This window comes from Malus sylvestris, chromosome 15, assembly GCF_916048215.2.
Source record: "Malus sylvestris chromosome 15, drMalSylv7.2, whole genome shotgun sequence".
NCBI lineage: Eukaryota > Viridiplantae > Streptophyta > Magnoliopsida > Rosales > Rosaceae > Malus > Malus sylvestris.
This window is the reverse complement of record NC_062274.1, coordinates 25,957,235-25,978,554: the sequence shown is the minus strand read 5'-3', so window position 1 is coordinate 25,978,554 and position 21,320 is coordinate 25,957,235. Positions and strand designations below refer to the sequence as shown.

Here is a 21,320-nt window from a genome sequence, read left to right as displayed (position 1 = left end):
AGGCAACATGAGGAATTCTTGAAAAATCAACATCGTCGAGCAAGGCTAACTGTGCGACAAATCAAGGAGCTAAGCAAGAAGGAATTTCCAGAATGGTTCAAGCAACATGTGAGTTAATATAACAGTCACATTAGTATTTTTTTTTTACATTTTAATTATGACGTGGTTATATTTGTCGTGTCAATTTTTATCATTTTACTTATTACAGATTAATTCAATATGTCATGCTAATGACATCTTGATATCTGAAGACTTGCGTTGGCTAGCCAATTATCCTAGTAGGGTTGTGACGAAATATAAAAGTCACATTATTCATGGGTTCAGATTTCGTACAAAATCTGTGGACGATAAGCATAAGAATCAAAATTGTGGTGTCTTTGTACCTGCAAATGTCCCTGGTGCAATTGGGCAAGTGAATTGTTATGGTAGAGTCATAGACATGTTTGAGGTTAGATATTGTGGCCCTACTGAAGCAGGAGACAGGGGTCGAGCTGTGATGTTGTTTAAATGCGAATGGGTTAACAGTGAAAGTCCAAGAGGTATGAAGACCGATCAATATGGATTTACTTTAGTAAACTTTAATCGATTGGGATTTAAAGAGGATCCTTTCATATTAGCTTCACAAGCATTACAAGCATTTTATGTGGAGGACACAATTGAAAAAGATTGGCATGTTGTTGTTCGAACGCAACCAAGAGATTTGTTTGACGTATTAGAGGATAATGATGCTCTTGATGATTATGCCATACCTGATTTGGATGATCGTGTACTTGACAATGAAAATTTGCATACAAGGGTTGGCGTGGAAGAGACTCCTTTTCACGAAGTATTACCATTGCCTACCCAGTTTCCTGATTTTGTTAATGCCGATGATGACCTAACAGAAGATGAAATGGAGTAGTTTTATTATTTACTTTATGTTTTTTAAGTATTAATTAAACTATCTTTCAATTTGTGTGGCCTTTAGTTTGTGTGGTAAAATTTAAAATGTTATAATGGTTAAAAAAAAAAAAAACACTTGATTTAATTTTTTTATATTTTGTGTGGTGACTTTTATTTAAAATGTTATAATGGTAAAAAAAAAAAAACACATGGTTTATTTTATATTTTTTTTGGTTGGGTGACTTTTATTTAAAATATTTTATTTTGTGTGGTAAAATTTAAAATGTTATAATGTTAAAAAACAAATCAAAACAAATTTTTTTTTTTTCGTTAACATCCTTGTCGAATATAACCGACACAACCTGACTAAAATTTTGAGCGGGAATTTTCCCGCTCGTTAACTTCGAAAAAAATTAATGAAGCACAAAAATGTAACTGAGGAGAAATTCCTGGCGGTTTTTGGAAATTTGTGTCGGTTTTTGGAAATTTTCTGACGGTTTTATATAATTTCTGTCGGATTTTACCGACACTACACTAACACATTTTCAATATTTTAATTTATTGGCGCTTTTATTGGCGGTTTTAATGGAGTTTCTGTCGGTTATAACCGACAATGTATATTTCCCTCAACCACCCTATCTACGAACTGACATTAACCTGTCATAATAATACGTTCTGACATAATAAATATCTTACTGACCGTTGTTAGTTCCTGACGGTTTTAGATAATATCTGTCGGATTTTACCGACAATACACTGACACATTTTCAATATTTTAATTGACTGGTGGTTTTACTGGAGTTTCTGTCGGTTATAACCGACAATATTTATTTCCCTCAGCTACTTCTCCCGTTCCTCTTCTTCACGCGTTTTTACTCTTCCTAATCTGACAAGCATTTTCACTCTTCCTCTTCTTCACCTTCTCATTTTCACTTTCACTCTTCATTTTTCACCTTCTCATTTTCACGTTCTCATTTTCACGCTTCATTTTTCACCTTCTCATCATGGAGGAACAAAGTGAACGTAGGACACGTGGAGCTTGTATTCCGAAGTGGAAAGGGAAGCAAGTTTGTCTATTTGACTCGACATGGAAATGTGTAAGTGAAAATTCCTCTGATTTTTCGAAAATGGTAGCCTCAGAGGTTAAGGATCCAAGACATATTCCACTGAAGAAGGATTGGCGTGGGGTTCCTGCAAATGCTAAGGAACTTATGTGGGAAATAATTAAGGTATATATTTTCGTTTTGGGCCTTGTAATTTTTTATGTATATATTCCAAATACTAACATGTATATATATGTGGATATAGGGTAATATCTTGTTTCTTGATGAAGATCAAGATAGAATGCCAATTATTCGCAACATGACTCTCAATGTTGCGGATCATGCATACAAGGAATATCGTAATTGGTTGAAAGCAGAGTATTACACCAAAAGGCAAGAACATGAGCGCTCAGAACCTCCCCCTGGTGTGGATGGTGGTCAGTGGGCTGAGATGTTAGCGTATTGGGATGATCCTAAAACAAAGGTAAAAAATTAATGGTTTGATATTTGGTATTGAAATATGTCCTTATAAGCGTTTTTTTTTTCAAATTTTCAGGAGGTGGCAGAGAAAAACAAGATTAATCGTGTGTCAAAAAAGATGAACCATACTACTGGTTCAAAAACGTTTGCTCGGGTTCGTGAGGAGCTTGTAAGTGTTGCTATATTCTTTTATTTGAAGTGTTTTAATTTTTTTTTATTTATAATGAGGGGTTAATATGTATTTGTTGTTCTGTTAACATGTTTAAAGAAGAAAAAGCATGGGAAGGAACCAGATCCTATCACCTTTTTTCGAGCTACCCATACCCGGAAAGACGACACTTGGATTGATGAATCGTCACAACAGAGAGGGGTAAATGATTTATAACTCTATTCAGATTATGACTGTTTTCAAGTTTTATTTGTCTTTGGATTGTTGAATCTTTGTTGAATCTGTGTTGTGACAATCTAATTTTGTGAAACTTGATGAAACATTGAATTTCAAGATTCTGTATTTTTTTCTCTTAATAATTTTTATTGTTTTGTTTTTATATTATATTGCAAGATATCTATGGAGAGCCAAGTTCAGTCAATTGTTGAGTCCGGAGAAGAGGACACGTCTGAGATTAGAACACATATTTATGTTGAGCAGATGGGGTCTGAGACTAGAAATAGAGTTCGTGGTTATGGTCATGGGGTGATTTCGGATATGGTGTCATATGCAAGTTCTTCAGATGCTAGAGCTTCTAGGAAATCATCCAAGGGTGCATTGGCCAGGATGGTAGCTAAGAACAACAAATTGAGGAGGAGGGAGGAAGAAGCTTCTAAGCTGTTGGCGGCGGTAACGGTTGAGCTTCAGCAATCAAAGGAATCGCAGAACCAGGTGAACCAGCAACAGCAGGCAATGATGCAGCAGCTCATGATGCAGCAACAACAATTATTTATGATGCTAATTCCACAACATCTGCAGCGGCCACCACTTAGCCCTCCGGCATCACAGCATTCGGCTCCCAATCAGCCACCTGCGTCTGCCTATCCCATGCAACATATGTCTTTTCAGCCGCAGTATCCAACGCCAGTATATCGACCTCAGATGGCTTCTCCCGGTGATCACTCACATATTTCTCCTGGTGTTTTTAATGCCGGATTATCCTCGGGTTTACTTTCTGGAATGATGTCGGGTAGCCTTGATGGCGATTTGCTGAGGTATCTGGGAGCCCATGCAGGATTGGCAGAAGGCGTTGGAGGAGTGGCAGAAGGCGCAGGAGCACAGGGAGGGCCGGCCGAAGGCTCGGGTTCAGTTGAATAGCTTGTTGGTATTCAAGACGACTATGTCTGACGTCTTATTTATATTTTTTGTTTAGTTATGTATTATGGCGGATGCAGATGACCGTGTTGTAGGTTAATTTATATTTAACGTTAACTTTATGTGTTATGATAGATTCATAAGACAATATTCTAGTAAGTTAATTAATATTTGAATGAATGTTATGTTTGTTATAAGCTTTATTCACTCATTGCTTTTTTTTTTATTCATTCTCTAAAGTAAGAAAGTAAAAAAAAAAATTCCTATTTTTTTTAATTATTAAATTTTTGTTTTATTGAGTCAGTAAAAGAAAAAAGGAAAAAAATGGTTTTTTAAAATACTAATATTTTCCTGTCGGTTATAACCGACGGAAAATAATTGAATTAATTTTTTAATATTTTTCTGTCGGTTAGGACAGACAGAAATATATTGATATTCGACAGTTTTTTTTTATTTTCTGGCGGTCATGATCGACAGAATGTGGATAATATACGACAGTAATTATTCGACAGAATATCCGTCGGTTTTAGGGCCTAAACCGACAGAAACCTCATTTCCTGACGCCAGCAATGCTGTCGGTTCATATATCCGTCACTGCATAAGATTCCTATCGGATTTTACTAAATTTCCGACAGAAATATATGTTTTTTGTCGGTTATTATAGCGACACCAATAATCTATTTTGTAGTAGTGTGTTCCAATATATTGTCCATATTTCTTCGTTGCGGAAGGCTATAACAAAAAGGGGGGGAAATTAGGCTCCTAAAAGAATTCCCTATTAGAAAGATAAAACTAAACATTCTCAAGTATTGACCAATACAACGCGATCTCTGTACTCATTCATTTGGATGTGAAACTGGACATAGTAATTTATCTACAATGACAACGAATCAAATAAGTAAGCATCACCACAAGAATAATAATATCACATAACTGCATACAAACATGCACCAAACTATGTTTTAACAGAAACATGGGTACATAAAAGCTCATTATTTTAGAAAATTTGCGTATTTGCATGTTAATACATGACCAATGTTATAATATCTTGAAACTCCATGGTATACTTGATGACTCATTTTCTTAGCATTGGAAGTCTTGGTAACACCAAAATATAGAACATTATGCCCATAAATTATAATGCCTTCTCTCAGGTCAGATTTTTTTCATTTTTTGAAAAAATCAAAACCGAACCGAAACTGAACTCAAAAAAATAAAAAATAAAATGAACCGAACCCAGCCCTAATAGAAACCTATGTCCAGCTTTGCTAGTGGCAATATCAAAACTCTATTTTGTGCACGTGAACACTTTCATACGTGTTTCACCACTCGAAGATCCCCGAACAACTTGATGTAAGCATTTTGTTGACAACCATTTGTATTCAGGGAAGCTGAAGATATGTCCAACGGACTTTCGTCACCTGAATTCATACCCCAAGTCATTTAAGGGACTTAAAAAAAGCTACCATGTGTTGCACAGATGACACTAAATTATTAACGAAAAGTATTAAAGGTGGATAAATTAACAAGATTTTTGAAGCCGATGCAGTAAGATTGTCTAATAAAAGAAAATGGAAAAGGTCCTAAAATCTAAATGGTTAACTTGTAGATTTTGGCATTGACCATTTGAGCTCCTCTTCCTTCGGCTGAGAAATCGTCCTATGAAAAACTAGGTAATAAATACCTCCATTTTTCCGGAAAGAAGCTGACTGAGTTGGTTAATTACTTACCACCACCTTCAAAAATGAATGCACAAGCCATTAAGGTATCATTCCCAAATTTTTAATCTTTTTACTTTACAATTTTCTTATAGTTTCTTCGTTTTGTGAATCCAAGTTTATGAAACTCATGCAGGAAATTAAGGAGATCAATGCACAACATGCCAAGGAGGCAAAGGTGAACACAGTAGACATCCAGTCATCGGCGGGGCAAGGCCAAGAACAAAGGAATGTGCAGGTGGTTCACCAGCTGCTGTGGTGGCAAACACCCTTCAGTCCGCCAAGGATGCCATCTCCAAAAATGAATAGCACATTACAGTTCAGATTTCAACACGTATATAATCCCAGATCTTGTCACGAATTACCTATGAGTATCACTAAGAATTGTAAAAATAGTTCATCCTTTTTTTTGTTGACAATTTTGATTTGTCATTTGTACAATGCAATGCAAAATGTTATGATATGCATGTATCCATGGAAGCTTTTTGTTGGAAAATATTAGTATTTTGGTTTATTTGAATGTTTGGTTTTATGGGCTTAACCCGTTAGAATTAGGTTTTGTTAGAGATTAGGGTTAGTTTATTATAAATAGAGTGTTTTGTTATTTATTAGAGAACAAGTTAGCCACAATGTAGTCTCTTAGGTTTTTGTAGCCGTTTCGGCATTCTCAGTTTGTTTAATAATATTCTTATTATTTGTTAGTCTTATTCGTTGCGCATTCTGATATTCAACTCTTTTCATATTGCATCAAGATTAAAGAACACGTTTGTAATAATTTGTTGTAAGGAATTGTGAATCAAATACAATCGGATCCAATTATATGATCAAAACACAAGCACTCCGCCCTCTTAGCCCATTACCCTAACCCCATGAGATAGAAAAACTTCGGCATTGATGTGGGAGGAAGACTTCGAAAAAACAATTTGAAATCATTAATATTTTGGAATAACAAAGGTTTTGTATTTGAATTATTTAGGAATTTGTTAAGTTATTTTGGGAGTTGTAAGGGTGTCATGGAAACTTGAGGTCTATTAATTTGTAAACGCTTATAAATATTGTACTATAAAGCCTTGAATGGCAGACTTGATGAATGAAAATTTATATTTACCTTGTGCATTTGAAGAGAGTGATTTCTCCTTCTAAAGTCAAGCATTTGGCTTGATCGTGTGAGCGCATCCACGATTAGCGACGTTGAGTGATTTCGTTGCCTCTGGTTGAGTGATTCCCAGGTATCTATCCCCCATTCCTTCTATTTCCCTCGGTCCTTTGGTTCTCTTTTGCATCAAGTGGCATTAGAGCAAGTTTTCCATTGCGTATGAAGATCATGGGTGAGATTTTCCATCCGTTTGAAATCAATTGGTTGAAGAGACTAGCTTGGTCGATTGGAATTTGCCGTCAATTTATGACAAGTAAGTTGATGACGACGAAGAAGTCAATGAGAACTTTGTTGATTGGAGTTCTACACCAATCTTGGACTAGAAAAATGATTAGTACAAGTATTTGATTTTAGTGGCTAATCAAGAATGTTGTAGGCAGCTTGAGGCCACTTGTTCTCAATATTGGGATTCTACCCCAATTTTTGTTGACTGCCATGTAGACGTAGGTAAGAGTTCATGGGTTGAACAACGATGTGGACAACTTATAAAGAATGTGAAGTCTCTTGCATTCTGTTTTCATGATTATATTTGGGACGAATTCATTGATTGTGCTTTGGTTAAGAGAAAACACTTGGATAAGGAACTACCTTTTGCTCATTATTGGAGTTTTCTTTTCTCGTTCATGAGTATTTACGGTCTCCCATAAGCAATAAGTTTGGAAGCCTATATGCATCACATTTCTTTTGGAAGAAAAGGGGATCAGTCTATACACGATGGAAACAAAAAATATATTACAAATTTTATGCTCTTTGCAATGTTGTATGAATTGTGATTATCTTACTAAAATCTCTACTATGGGAAACGTTGGTTGGGCATCCGAAAGATTGAGGAATACCAAACGAAATTCAAGGATGAATTTTCTTCAAGAAGAGGAGAATGGTGCAGGAGGAAGACTTGGAGAAAACAATTTGAAACCATTAATATGCTTTGGAATAACAAAGGTTTTGTATTTTAATTACTTAGGAATTTGTTAAGTTATTTTGGGAGTTGTAAGGGTGTCATGGAAACTTGAGGTCTATTAATTTGTAAACGCTTATAAATATTGTACTAGAAAGCCTTAAATGACAGACTTGATGAATGAAAATTTATATTTGCCTTGTGCATTAGAAGAGAGTGATTTCTCCTTCTAAAATCAAGCATTTGGTTTGGTCGTGTGAGCGCATCCACGATTAGCAATGTTGAGTGAACTCCATTGCCCCTGGTTGAGCGATTCCCAGGTTATCTATCCCTCGTATCCTTGAGAACCCTTTGCTTCTCTTGCGTCAGGTGTAGACTATCTCTTGTCATATGGACGATATTTAATCATAGATCCCTGTGCTTCTGATCTGCCCTTGAACTATCATATCATTTCTCCTCCGTCTTATTTTCCGCTCTGGTAAATCGATCCTTCAGTTCATTGTTCCTGTAAACGATATACTATTCATTAGGGTTTTCGTTTTCTTGGTCTCATATTGTTTTAACTGCCTCTTTGGTTAAACAAGTTGGAAGCAATGGGCCTGGCAATATCAAGGCTGGTGAGGGTCCTCTTTGCAAGGAACTTAGGAAAGAGATGAGAATACTAATGGCGGGTCTCGACGCTGCCGGAAAAACCACCATCCTCTACAAGCTCAAACTTGGAGAGGTTGTCAGTACCATACCCACAATTGGTGTCTACTTCTGATCATTAATTACTCCAACTTTTTCTTGGTACTTCTCATATTGAACTTACTATATATGTACCTACTCGAACTGGGATGAAAAAAAATCGGTTTCAATTGATTTTGTGCGACCAGGGTTTAATGTGGAAACCGTTGAATACAAAAATGTAAGTTTCACTGTTTGGGATGTAGGAGGACAAGACAAGGTACTAGCTTTGATTCTTAATTTAAACTAATGTTTTGGAATTGTATGCTACTGAGATATACAAAACTGTGGTAGAGGACGTGTCGGAAAATGTATCGATTATGTGTATCTAAATATATAGTACTGTTGATCTGTGTCACCGCATCATAGATCATAATTTGAATTTTTTTTAGAGAGATTTTTTGTTCTTGATTTACTGTGTGCTACATGTAGATTCGACCGCTATGGTCCTATGATTTTCAGAAGACTCAGGGTCTCATCTTTGTACTGGATAGCAACGACAGAGACAAAGTTTCGGAAGCAAGAGATGAGCTCCATCGAATGCTTAGTGAGGTCAATTTCCTTGTTCCTTCTATAAATTGCTATTAAAACTTTAATTTGTACCATACAAATGTCAATCCTTGTTTCTTTTGTTGTTGCAGGATGAACTCCGTGACGCGACACTGCTTGTATTTGCCAACAAGCAAGATCTTCCGAATGCCATGAATGTTTCTGAGATCACCGATAAGCTTGGTCTGCATTCACTCCGCCAACGCCGATGGTAACAACCAAAACATGCTTCTTAATTACATACTATACTACAATAACTAATTAAATGATAAGGATTATTTTCTTGAATAGTTTGACATGTTATATTGTCAGACTTGAACATTCAAACCTGACTTGACCTAACCGACAAGGTCTTGATTTACATTTGAATAAGAGAAAAATGACCTGAATAGCCAATCAAGGCCCTCATATATTCTTTTATGCTTGTGCATGGGTTTTAACATATCCAGGTACATTCAGACTGTTTGTGTCACCTCCGGCCAAAAACTATGAGGGCCTTAATTGGCTATCCAGCAACATCTCGAACAAGGCATGATAAATATACCTAGCTCCTTTTATGTTTTATTTCTTATTGTACCAAATGTTTGATTGTATTTTTACAGGATATATATATTATTATGTACTTCATTACTTATGTATTTTTAGTTACTGCACAATGTTTTTTTTCTGGATGATATCTTTGCATATCTGCAAACATAATCCAGTCAGTCTGGCAAGCTTTTAGTCCTGTTTAGTTTATCTCGATCTATGTTAACTAGTAAAATCCTGGCATCTTCAGTTATGCTTTATATACAAGGCATTATAGTTCTTCGAATTTATTTATGGTACGAAACAACTAGAACTATTTTTTAACGTTTCAGAAAACTTTACCTGAATACATTTGATTTTTGACCTTTATCGACAACAAAATGCTCAAAAAATATATAATTTCAGCACCGGTTTTTCTGGTCAGTTTATCTTGTTTGATGTAGCACATAGTTGCATGTGTGTCACTTCATTTGGTAAATCAAGAATAAAAGGGTGCAAAGAGTATATAAATACTTAGTTCTCATAAACCTTGGGACTTGGGAGACGTTTGATTGACTGGACTAGAACCTAGATTGGGCTATTTTACACCAATCTCAACCTGGACCAACATGAAATTAATTGAGAACTAGATTCATTAGGATTACACCTCACAAACAAGGCTACTACTTTTAAGAGCAAGTCCACTTGTTGGGATGGCAAGGGCAAGGGCATGGCATTCGAATTGCTTTTACTAATCATTTTAAACATTAATTATTTTTGTGCAAGTCTATTCATTCGGGAAGGGCAATGACGATTGTTCACAAATATATTTTTTATGCTTTGATGGCCTTAGTGCGTTTAAAGAGATAATAGTAAAAATAAATATTAAGTTGTGGTATAGAATGAGAGGATGGTTGGGTATTTGTAGAAATAAAAAAAAATTATGAATTTTTTTATCGTTCGATTAATTCGAACCGTTAATTTCCATATTTTTGTTAAAATTAGAGGCACCAGATTGTGCCACGTGGCACAACCTATAATTTAAAAAAAAATTATTATTGGAAATTCAACAGTCCAAATGAGAAGACTATTGGAAGGCTGAGGTCGAGGCAAAATTACCTTTCAGCTTGGTCGCTTGCACATGGGGGGTTTTGTGGGGGAGGGGGGGGGGGCTCTGTCTGCTGTTTGACGTCAGCCATGACATAGCCCATTTCCAGTAGGCTCAAAGCCTAGCAAAACTTTGGTTGGGCAGCCGAACAGACTTGGTGGAGCGCACGAATTGCCCTGAAGAAAATGGACCATTAGACCTCCTTTTTGTGTTTTGGGCAATTTGGTAATCCTTGCCTCTGCATTTAGCTCACCAGTGGACTTGCTCTAGCCATTAAAATGTGTGCCTTAAAATAAGGCACGGTCAAGTCTATCCAAACCAGTCCGTGACTACAATCGTTGAAAGCCAAGCTTATTCCGTGCAACAAACGTCCACTAAATCTCTACTTCCATTTATTAAAGCTTTCTTGAGTATTATTTCTAACTTGATCATCGAAGAATTTTGACGAACATCACACAGATGTTCCGTTCACACTCCCGTTATATTTAGATTATTGTCTTTTATCTTGTTAGGGTATAACTTGACCCAATCTTTCCAAGCAGAACACAATGTAAGAAGAAACAAAATCAAGACAAAGACAAGCACAAACCAACATGATATCTATAGACTAGACATTGACATTTCTCTAGTACTCCTATAACTTTGTCTCTTGGACATACCAAAGGAAGATTAAAGGTTCTCTGAAATTTCCTAGTGAATTAACACTGAGGAGAGGACATACCATTTCAGGTCCAGCAACTTCATAGGAACAAGAGAATACTAGACTTTTGACAATATCTCCAAAAAGATATTGAAACAAAACTTTCTAGCTCTTCTCAACAACTCTTCATTTCTGTCCTCTCACATATCTTGTGTACTAGTTATGTTCTCTCATATGTTAAACCAAATCAGTTGGATTAATTAACTGATAAAAAATGGGGAAATGCTTAATACCGGAACTTGTGCTCCCGTCTTACGTTTTTCCCAACCTGTCTAGTGTTTAGGGTCAATTATTTGTTCGACACTATGTAGCCGAATGTACATGTTTTGGTCTGCACCACCTTTACAATTTTTCTTTAAACTCAACAGAGTTAAGCGAAATTAGCTTCTCAATAAAGGTAAAAAGGCGGAAGGTTTATGTCTTAATAACATATTAATCTTTATGACGCACGCTTACTTGTCCAAAGGTGTTTATCCAAACACAATGAATGTTGAAAGGTAAAGCTGCAAGAAATGAGCTACTCTAGTATTTATGTTCATCAGAAGCTCATGAATAAAATAGATGACAGATAACAAACAAGAGCCATTTTCTTCGTGCTGAGTAAATATGGTTGATGCACAACATTTGTGCATGATAATTGCAAACCAGTGAAGCCACTTTTCCTTCAATTTTTGCTCAATTGGAGAGGACCATACTCTCCTACTCCTAGTCCTGGTGAGTTTGATGCAGGAGTAGTTTCTTGTCTCTGCCAATGCACTATGCAGTGTCCCCATTATCTATTATCCTAAATGCCTGTCAACGTTCTTATTAGTTATTGCGACAATTTTGCATTCTTTACATTGGAAGACGAGTGAGATGGTCGTTAGTGCTTCCCAATATTTCTTTCTTTTGTATCAAGGATGAATTCTCCCTCCGTCCTACTCCACACCCAGGTGTACACCAAAAAGGACAAAAGGCATGGTCACACAAATCAGTCCCACAACTTGTGCGATGGTTAAATCGAGACTCACAGAGCCGACTGAGGATTGACCAACTAATGTCTGGATTGGGTCTGAAATTAGGTGGAAATCGAACTTGGGTTGCTACTATTGCAGTACTTCAAGTTGCCAACTCAACCGATCTCTTGGCCTCGTCGATGGCTAGGATTGGGTTTGATTGAATTTGATAATTCACTAGATTCATTATACTTTCAAGTAAAAAATGGATGTCAACTTCAAAATCTTGTATAAGTTGAATGTAGAGATCGATTAGTCACTACTAACGTGGAAGGATAAGTTTTTGTTATAATTAATTCCTCTGATATCTTTGACTCTGACAAGATGTGAAATTTGACATCAATTTCTTACTCAACTGTTCAACATACATACTTTTTTCATAAACAATACCTAATTTTTCAAGTATGAGATAAAAATAAATAAATAAAAAACACATGGTTATGATACATGGTTGAAATCAAGTGAGACCAACTTACTTTTCCATTTCTTGTGTGTCAGCAAACACAAGATATGTCAGGAATAGCTGAATAAGAATGAGACACACACCTTGTGTAGTCATTCATGACGTAATAAACATACGTTAGTGAGTGCTTCACGTAACCTTCACATTTATTTTGGCATTTAAAACCCAAATAAATTTACAACCAACATGACTGTGCCTGATAGATCATGTGCAAGTTTGGTTTTGACAATGTGGTGCTTTCTGGCTTGGGAGAACACGGGAAACATAACAACATAAGTGGTTGTTTCTTGCTGGTCATACGTTTTAAATTAAAATGTGACCTTTGACTTCACAGTATGAACGATTATGGCACGCCTAATTTTTTTGAAGAATCACTGTCATCATCTTCTCTCTCTGCATGCGACTTATGATAAGAAAGAGATGTAGCTTAAACTTTAACCAAACCTAAAGAAAAAGGCAGGGGAGGACCACAGACAACAAGAGCAAACATACATCCTCACAAATTCCCATATCCTGCACAAATCCAATTTCAAACCTTTCCCTACAGAAATTTATGGATGCTGCTAATCTTATACAAGATATGAAAGCCAATTTACGAAGATAATACGCAAAGTCATTTACTAAGCACGAGACATTTGTTACTAAATACATTGACATATTCTGCTTCCTGATTGCATTTGCAATCGACTGATAGAATCTGACTTATGAATGGAACTAGGTACACAAACGTAAAACTGTACAAACAAGGTGCCTAAACTTGCAGACTGCTGACTTCTATGAACATAAGAAGATGGCGTTACTAAAAGGCTTATTGCGTGCTTGCACTCGACTGACACAATCCGACTTCTAAATGCAACAGTTACATTGCTCATTCTCTTAGCAAGTGACTATTTGCAGATTTGAAATAAGGTGTTGGATCAAAACAAAGAAGGGAGTAGGTGTAGGCAGGGGACTTGAAAAGGTCGATAGAGAAACAAACCAATGTGGCTAAATAACACTAATCTGCTAGAAAACAACCGGAAGCCTGTCAACAGCTATGCATAGTTTAAACCTGTACTAAGACCAAGCTACATCAGTAAGACTAGTTACTCAGCCACAAGAATCATTTGTATGAGTGAAAAGAATAGATAAACACATTCTCGGATTGTCCTAGTTTGCGACCATGTCTATCATTTCAATTAGCATAATAGAAATACGAGACTACTTCATCAGTACTGGTTTTGGACATGTGCATGGGCACAAACACAGTTAAAAGCCTCTTAAGGCAGGAAAACTTGTTGCAAGAAAATATTCCGTAGTTTGGAACCTTGCCAATGTCTAGTGATGAGTTTGATCACGTTGTAAGAGGCAATCCAATCAAATTACCTAATCATAGAGCTCTCTCTCTCTCTCTCTCTCTCTCTCTAATCTAGTTCAACAAACCAACTATCAAGCACACTGCTCATTACTCACCTCTTTCTAATTAGAAAAACTCCAAAGTCATTGTTTTGTTCAATCATGCTGAACAACCAAAGACTTTCAGTGCCCAACATTTTACTTCTTTATTGTTTGGTATAAATCACTAGCGTTGCCTGTCTCCATCTCTGGCTTTTTTTATTGTTCCATTTCCCTTTTGCCTTGAGGAACTGAACTTACACTTCTATATCTACCCTCATCCCACCCCCTGCGGCAGTGATGGACGCCTCAGGTTTAGTTTCAAGCTAAGGTAGATAAAGAGCACAAAGAGGATGTCTCGGACTTAATTTTCTAGACAACCACTCCACTACATATAACAAAATGAATAAGTGATAAAATATACTTGTGTCAATTGTGCGTGTATGCATGATATAAGTACTTAAATATGGCAGATCAAGCATGATTGATTTCTTCCATTCATCAGCAAACACCCCCCCTCCCCCAACCACATCTCAAGAAATACGTGAGAGAGGTGGAGTTTTAATCTCACAGCGTTTCATTTTCACAAGTTTGGCCACAAAAGGAATGATGATATAGACGTACTCAATACAGATACCGCCAATAACACAATACGCAAAAGAGGGATTGTATATACTACCATGTTTAATAGTAGACAAAAGACAATCAGAGACTAACGTGAGCTGCTCAGCACGTCCACAGACACACGATTTAAAGAGGGCAACCTCATCTGCTGGTTCTGCAGTCTACTCCTTTTAAATTGAGGATCTGGTGAGGATGAGTCCAGTGATGCCACAGCCCACGAACCATTTGACATGTCACAGCTGAAAGACGCATTAATAACCCCATTAGGGCTGCTGGGTACCGATAAATGCTTGCGTTTGTGGCTTTGGTTTTCTACGCTCCCTGACAGTTCCAGGATGAGCTTGGAGCACTCATTTACCCTGTCCTGTAAAGGACATAATAATATTCAACTATTTAGGGCATCAAGTTGCATAACATTTGCAGAAGCAGGAAAACAAATTACATGAGAAGTGACAAATCCGTTTATTAAGTACAAACCTTACTGACTTTAAGTAAATTCATAAGCTGATTCTGGTATTCCACAGGATTAAATGCCTCAATCTCAACTATAACATACAGCATTGTTGCAGTAGCTAATACGGAAGGCAAATAACAAGTAAATCTGGAATCTGCAATAAAAATACCGAATTGAATATAAGATTAGTTCCAACTGGTTTTATGCCTTTTCGATATATATGATTGATACTAAACTACTCATTGATCAGAAACTGAAACAAATTCGATTGCTCACCCGCAATGACGGATAGAAGTAGACGCTCACATCTCCACAGAAACTCCCAATGCAGGTGGATCTTCAAACCGAACCTCCTGATGATGTGATCAAAGTATGAATTTGGGGTCACCGGATTCATCCTCCACCCAAGAGTCGATAGCACCAAAAGCTCCATTCTTTGAATGGTTTTTGCTTCGAAAACATACTTTGATTCCTCCACCTAAACACAATCACAAGATATTCAGTAAACAAAACAGTCTAGCAATTTCACAAACACTCAAGTTGCACATGGAAATTTACACATACTTGCAAATCTAAGAGAAGGGGCACATGGGTCTCCTCCACTTTGGCGGCCAACGAGACGCAGGCGACGGCGGCGAGCTGACTCATCCACAGCTTGTCCCTCTGAAACGGCCGACTGGCAATGAATCTATCAAAGTAGTTCACAGCTAGAACGGTGGTCAAAGAGGAGAACCCATAGTGTGCCCTTACACTCAGAATCCACTCAACTGCCTCTTTCCGAGCAGCCATTAAAGACCCATCTGAGATTTCGCCACTGAAACACACATGGGTTTGTTCCTCTTTGGAGATTAGAGAGGAAAGTTCATCATTTTCCCAGAAAATATCACTTTCCATAACAACCAAAGGGAAAGATGATTGCTTTTTTGAAAACCCATCACAGTTCTCGCTCTCCTGATCACTACCATTGTCTCTCAAATCTTCCTCAAATCCTTCCTCGCAGAATAATAAAAGGTCGAACGCCACTGGAGGGTTTTGGAGCTCTTGGGGTTCTTCTTGCAGAGCCATCTTCTTCGGAGAAGAAGAGAATAAAAGTTTTGGTCATTACACAAAATGAACAAGGGAGAGAGAAAGGGTTGAGCTCATGCCCATATCCATCTCTGAATCTGTTTCTTTCTCTCTCCAGACCTTTTTAGGAAACACAGATAGCGCCAAACGTAGGAAGCAGACGAAGAGTTTTCTCTCAGAAGCCCTTCACGCCGGTCCTTTTTTTTGGTGCCTTAGCGTTCAGCCATTACTTTACAAAGTAAATGGTAGAAATTGTCCATCAACTTCAATCAAATTAGAACAATAATTTTTCAACTAAAAATTTATTATCATTGATCCCTTAATTTATCAAAATGTGTAGCTATGGTCATTTTTATCAACTTTGTTAGAATTTTATCAAAATAAGTTATGTTGGACTGACCATTGCTACAATTGGAGTCCCTCAACTCATCACAACGTGTAACTATGATTATTTTCGTCAACTTCGTTAGAATTTTATCAAAATGAGTTATGTTGGAAGGATCATTGCTACAATTGGGTTAAAGTTGAGGGACTATTGCTCTAATTAGATTAAAATTGAGGAACCATTTCCCTAATTGAATTAAAGTTGAGGGACCAATGATAATTGACTTTTAGTTAAGGGACTATAGATGCACGTTTTAATAAGTTGAGGGACCAATGGTAATGGATTTAGTTAAGAGACCATTAATCTAATTGAGTTAAAGTTATGGATCATTGCTACAATTTGCTCTTACTTTACAGGGGCAGGGCTATTCACACAGTTTTTTTTTTTTTTTCGTCTCACAATTCTTGTTAATTTTTTATCAAATTATTTTTTAATTGATTCAATTTAATAGTTGAAGGTTAAGAAGAGTACATGAAATGTAAAAATACATGTGTAGGTAGCACCATGCTCCTCCATATTATACTTAAAGTATTAGATGATAAAAAAAAATGTGACAAAAGAAATTGTGACTATAAAACCAAATGTAATTTTTTTTTTTTATTATACGTACCACCGAGTGACTTAGAAAAATCTATTAGTGAAATGTATCATTTCAGTCAAACCCTATGAAATGAGCTCGAACTAAAAATGGTTGTTTGGCAAGTGGACTTTCAACTAATATAGCATTAAAGTGAGTAATTATTTGAACGACAAGTTATGATGAGAGATTTATTATCACATTTTGTTAATATGAGATTAAGCACAGTTCGCAAGTGACCCTCTACTATAGTGGTGGGGAGGAGTGTTGCCCTTGCACTACGATGTGGATTTGAACCCCATCAACTCCATAATCTAACATCTAGTCTAATAAATATATCGTTTGACAAAAAAAGAAAAAAAAAAAAAAAAAAAAAGAGAGATTAAGCACAGCTCACAAGAGTCCACCATCAACAGGTGGATAACAATTCAGAACCTGAAGTGTGTGATTTTTTGGGAAGAGTCTATTGTAGAAGTAACTATTTGTTTCTTTTGCAATTTGTCCTTAAGTCAACACTACATGTATTCAAAAAGAGTTACTAGTTTTGCTGATGATTTTGTGCGCATAATCTCTCATGTAACGAGTTATAATGTGACTGAACTTTCAGTTGTAAAGATTGAAATTCTTTTGGCTCTTGGAGTGGTGGTTATGTTCCTTTTCTACGTCTTGTGTTTGCCACGCCACATATCCATCAATATGGTCTATATTGGACTGGCCAAGTTGACATTATGTTTCTTCATGTTGCTTTTCAAATCATTACTAATTGACTTGGATCTATGCTAGAAAAAGTCAAGGCATTTCAAATTATTTATTGGCACGGACAAAGTCAAGAAAAACTTGTAAAGATATAATAGTTTCAAATGTAATCTCTATTTTAGAATTTGGTACCAACAAATATCATCCCCCTGAAACAACATTTTTTTTTATTCTTTTTTTTATTTTTTTGGCTTTTTCAAGTCTTTTTATTTGATGACCCCTCAAATTTAATTCAGTGTGTCTTGTTTAAATTTGTACATGTTCAGGCAGGAATTCCCCTGGAGAAGGCCCATGGCCCGAGCACACAACTCCCCGAGAAGTTGGCACTTTGGTTGGTTGTTGGGCTCTTACTTGTTGAGAGGCTGCAAGAGGAGGACAGAGTTAATTCTGAAAGGTGTCTTTGTAGGGCCTTAGGTGTAGGTCTTGAGGCTCGCAATCAAAACTAACTAAGTGCTTAGGCGTGCCACTACCATCTCAGTATGGCAGATGTAAAACAAGTGTGTTTAAGTCGATTACTTGCGCCCCAAGTTATTCTAACTTCTTGTTATCAAATGATTGTCGAAGATGGGTTAAGTCCATATTAAGTTCTTTTCTGCGCCTTGAGATCAAGGACTTTTATTATTATCTTGTATGCTTTAAAGGTTAAAAGTCATCGGTCTAGTTCCCATTCAATCTTTTATAGCAGTAAAACTACTAAATGAACCAGATCTGAGTGCCAATGGAACCTTTGATCATCAAATGACTGGGAATGACTTGAATATATACTGGAAAGTATCATAATACCAGATCTATTTATTGAAAGATAAAACAAAAAGAGTCGGGCAAGGGTGAACGTCTTGCAGTTTATTCTCTTTGTGATTACAGAGGTTTGTGTGTCGAAAAGGATAAGTGGTAAACAAGTTTACATGAGTGAATCGACACTACAACATCTGAATAATGTAGCAGAGCTTTTACACCGAACAAAAGATGACTTTCTAAGGGAACTATTGCTAAAAAGGGTTTGGAAGGTACGAACTGGCTTGAGAGCTTGTATGCTTGTTTGTTTGATTGGTTAAGCGTTCCTGTTTGTGGGCTCTGTCATCCCTTTTATAGGCATTTTATCTTGGTTGTTGCAAACTTTGCCCGAAAGCACTTAGTGAGTCATCATCTTTTTTACATGTTCTGCCATTCAAAAAGTGAGTAGGTTGATTTCTATCAGTTGACACTTCCCTTGTAAGCACTTAGCCTTTGCATTTATGAGGGGCCGTCACATTGTCTTGAAATGGATGGATGGGCCTGGTGCTGGGCCTTGGGCAAGTCTCATTCCTTTAGTTCTTCTGAGCTTTCTTTCTTTTATGTCTAAAGTTTAAATATTAACCCAAACAGTACATTTTCTTAAAGTTCTTTTAAAACCGCTATTCACCTCTGAAAATGAACATTTTGAAGAATCTTCACACATTTGTAAACAAAAATAAACATAGAATCACTACTTTCAAGTAATATTTATAGCTTGTAGTAAATGGTAAAGACCAACAAGAATGATTCTGTCATATGCAGGCATCAAGGACTTATTAGTATTTCTTTTCACTAGACCGTAGTACTAAGTGACTTATTAAAAAAGTCTTAAATCCAAAAATTATCCGTTCATATAAAGCAGTATGATGAAAAATATAAATTTCTTTTGGTTCATATCGGGAAATGATATCTATTGTATAATGTGACATCGAACATAAAAAGTAAAATAAAAAAACGGTAAATTACGCAAAACTACCTCAATTATGGATTGAACCACAATTGCATACCTCTTATGAATTCGTTGCAATATCAGATCTCCGTTAAAGTTTTTGTTAATTTTGTTATTAAATGATGATGTGGCAAGAGTGGGGCCCACTCATTCCCCAACTAAAATAAAAAATAATTAATTTAAAAAAAAACTCTCTTCTTTAAATATTTCCAATTCCCCAAGTCGACTCCACTACCCTTCTCATCCCCTAATTGCTGACTACCTTCCCAAAGACTTGCACCATCCACCCACCCATCATTCTCAGTCGTCCTCATCGTTCTTCTCCTCAACTACCTCTTCCTCGCCCCACCTCTGCTCTTGACTTCCTCTTCAACTCCTTCTCCAACATCACCAATGTCACCGACCTCACTCTCATCAACGACTCTAGGCCGTCTGCATCTTCTACCCAACAAAAGTTTCCATAAAAGCCACCTCCAAGTCCATCTATGTTACCTCATTCACAGAGGGGGCGTTGAGGGAGAGCGAAAGGTGTTGTCGCACAGGGCCCCGAATTTGAAGAGGCCCCCAAATTTTTTTTCCTAATCTAATATTTATATGTAATCATGTTTTGTATTTAAAAATTGCTTTTGTTATGTAATAACATTCTATATTTAAAAATTGTTTTTGTTAGCACTTTAAAATTCCATTGTGCACTCCTTATAAACGTATTTTTTTTTCCTTTCTAACACCTTAAAAATGGTATTCTTTTTTCAATTTTATTATATAAAATGTTTATATATTCAAGTGAAACTTTAAAGTTAGAAATTTTTAAGTTTTTTTTTCTTTGTTTGGTTGTTTAAGATTGAATTGCTTTTGATTATTTAGTGAACTTTATATTCGTAGCTCTTTTTACTTATTATAAATGATATTTTTAAACTTGCAATCAGTTAGTGCTAAACTTTGTTTTGATTTAAGTGATTATTTTCTAGCGTCAATACGTTATCCTACCTTTTTTAAAAACTATCTTAAGGAGAGGCCCTTTCATAAATTTCGTACATGGCCTCCAAAATCTAAGAGATGGCCCTGTTTCTTCACTACCTCTTTCGTCTTCTTCGTCTTCCCGAAAATTGCAACGATCCCGAGATTCGAACTCTGCTTCGTCCTCTCTAACTCTACCTCGCCGCCCAACGCCCTCGCCAGCCAATACTTTGGCCTCTTCACCAATGCGATTGTCCCCTTCGTCACCCCGTTGCTCGCCGACGAATTCAACACGAGTCAAAGCCTGGAATTCAACGACCCAAATAGGGATCACATCGGTGCTGACTAAGCCGTCGGCAGAGGCTTGGCAGATATCGAATAGGCTATCAAATATGGGGCAGTCCTCGTCGACGTTGAAGAGCCTGAGGTGACGAGAGTGGACAGATCGGCGGGGGTCTCCGGGTTTTTTTTTTGTTTTTGAAAAATTTGAGGAACTGGAAAAATTTGGGGAATTGGAAAAATTTGAGGAAGAAAGTTTTTTTTTTCATTTTCATTGCTAAATAAAAAATTATTAATTATTAAAAATTAATTAATATTTTATTTTAGTTAGGAAATGAGTGGGCCTCACTCCTGCCACGTCATCATTTAATAGTCAAATTGATAGAAAATTTAACGGAGGTCTGACATTGCAACGAATTCATAAGTTGAGGTATGAAATTGCAATGTTTAAAACATTAGGTATGAGATTGTTATTCGACCCATAATTGAGGTAGTCTTGTGTAATTTACACATATAATAAATATGGGGATGAATCCCTGGCGTTATTTTTTATACACAACTTTTGACACATGTTTTTGTAACGCCACTCCATAATGTA

At 36.5% G+C, this 21,320-nt stretch overlaps 3 protein-coding genes across 3 annotated transcripts; 2 read left to right on the top strand and 1 right to left on the bottom strand.

Annotated features, from left to right (window-relative positions):
- The first annotated feature begins 1,886 nt into the window (after positions 1-1,886).
- Positions 1,887-3,787, top strand: LOC126602861 (uncharacterized). The gene is made up of 5 exons (XM_050269698.1): positions 1,887-2,111; positions 2,191-2,409; positions 2,482-2,574; positions 2,674-2,775; positions 2,968-3,787. The coding sequence occupies exons 1-5, from the start codon at positions 1,887-1,889 to the stop codon at positions 3,709-3,711; spliced, it is 1,383 nt and encodes a 460-aa protein (XP_050125655.1). The 3' UTR covers positions 3,712-3,787.
- A 4,345-nt stretch (positions 3,788-8,132) lies between these two features.
- LOC126605336 (ADP-ribosylation factor 1-like) lies at positions 8,133-9,247 on the top strand. Its single transcript, XM_050272707.1, has 5 exons — positions 8,133-8,229; positions 8,356-8,426; positions 8,639-8,758; positions 8,848-8,966; positions 9,205-9,247. Exons 1-5 carry the CDS (start codon positions 8,133-8,135, stop codon positions 9,245-9,247), a joined length of 450 nt encoding a protein of 149 aa, XP_050128664.1.
- Positions 9,248-14,492: 5,245 nt separating this feature from the next.
- Positions 14,493-16,239, bottom strand: LOC126605355 (cyclin-D3-2-like). Its single transcript, XM_050272732.1, has 4 exons — positions 15,545-16,239; positions 15,257-15,458; positions 15,004-15,134; positions 14,493-14,890 (listed from the first exon to the last, which is right to left on the bottom strand). The coding sequence occupies exons 1-4, from the start codon at positions 16,043-16,045 to the stop codon at positions 14,615-14,617; spliced, it is 1,110 nt and encodes a 369-aa protein (XP_050128689.1). The 5' UTR covers positions 16,046-16,239; the 3' UTR covers positions 14,493-14,614.
- Between the last annotated feature and the right edge of the window lie 5,081 nt (positions 16,240-21,320).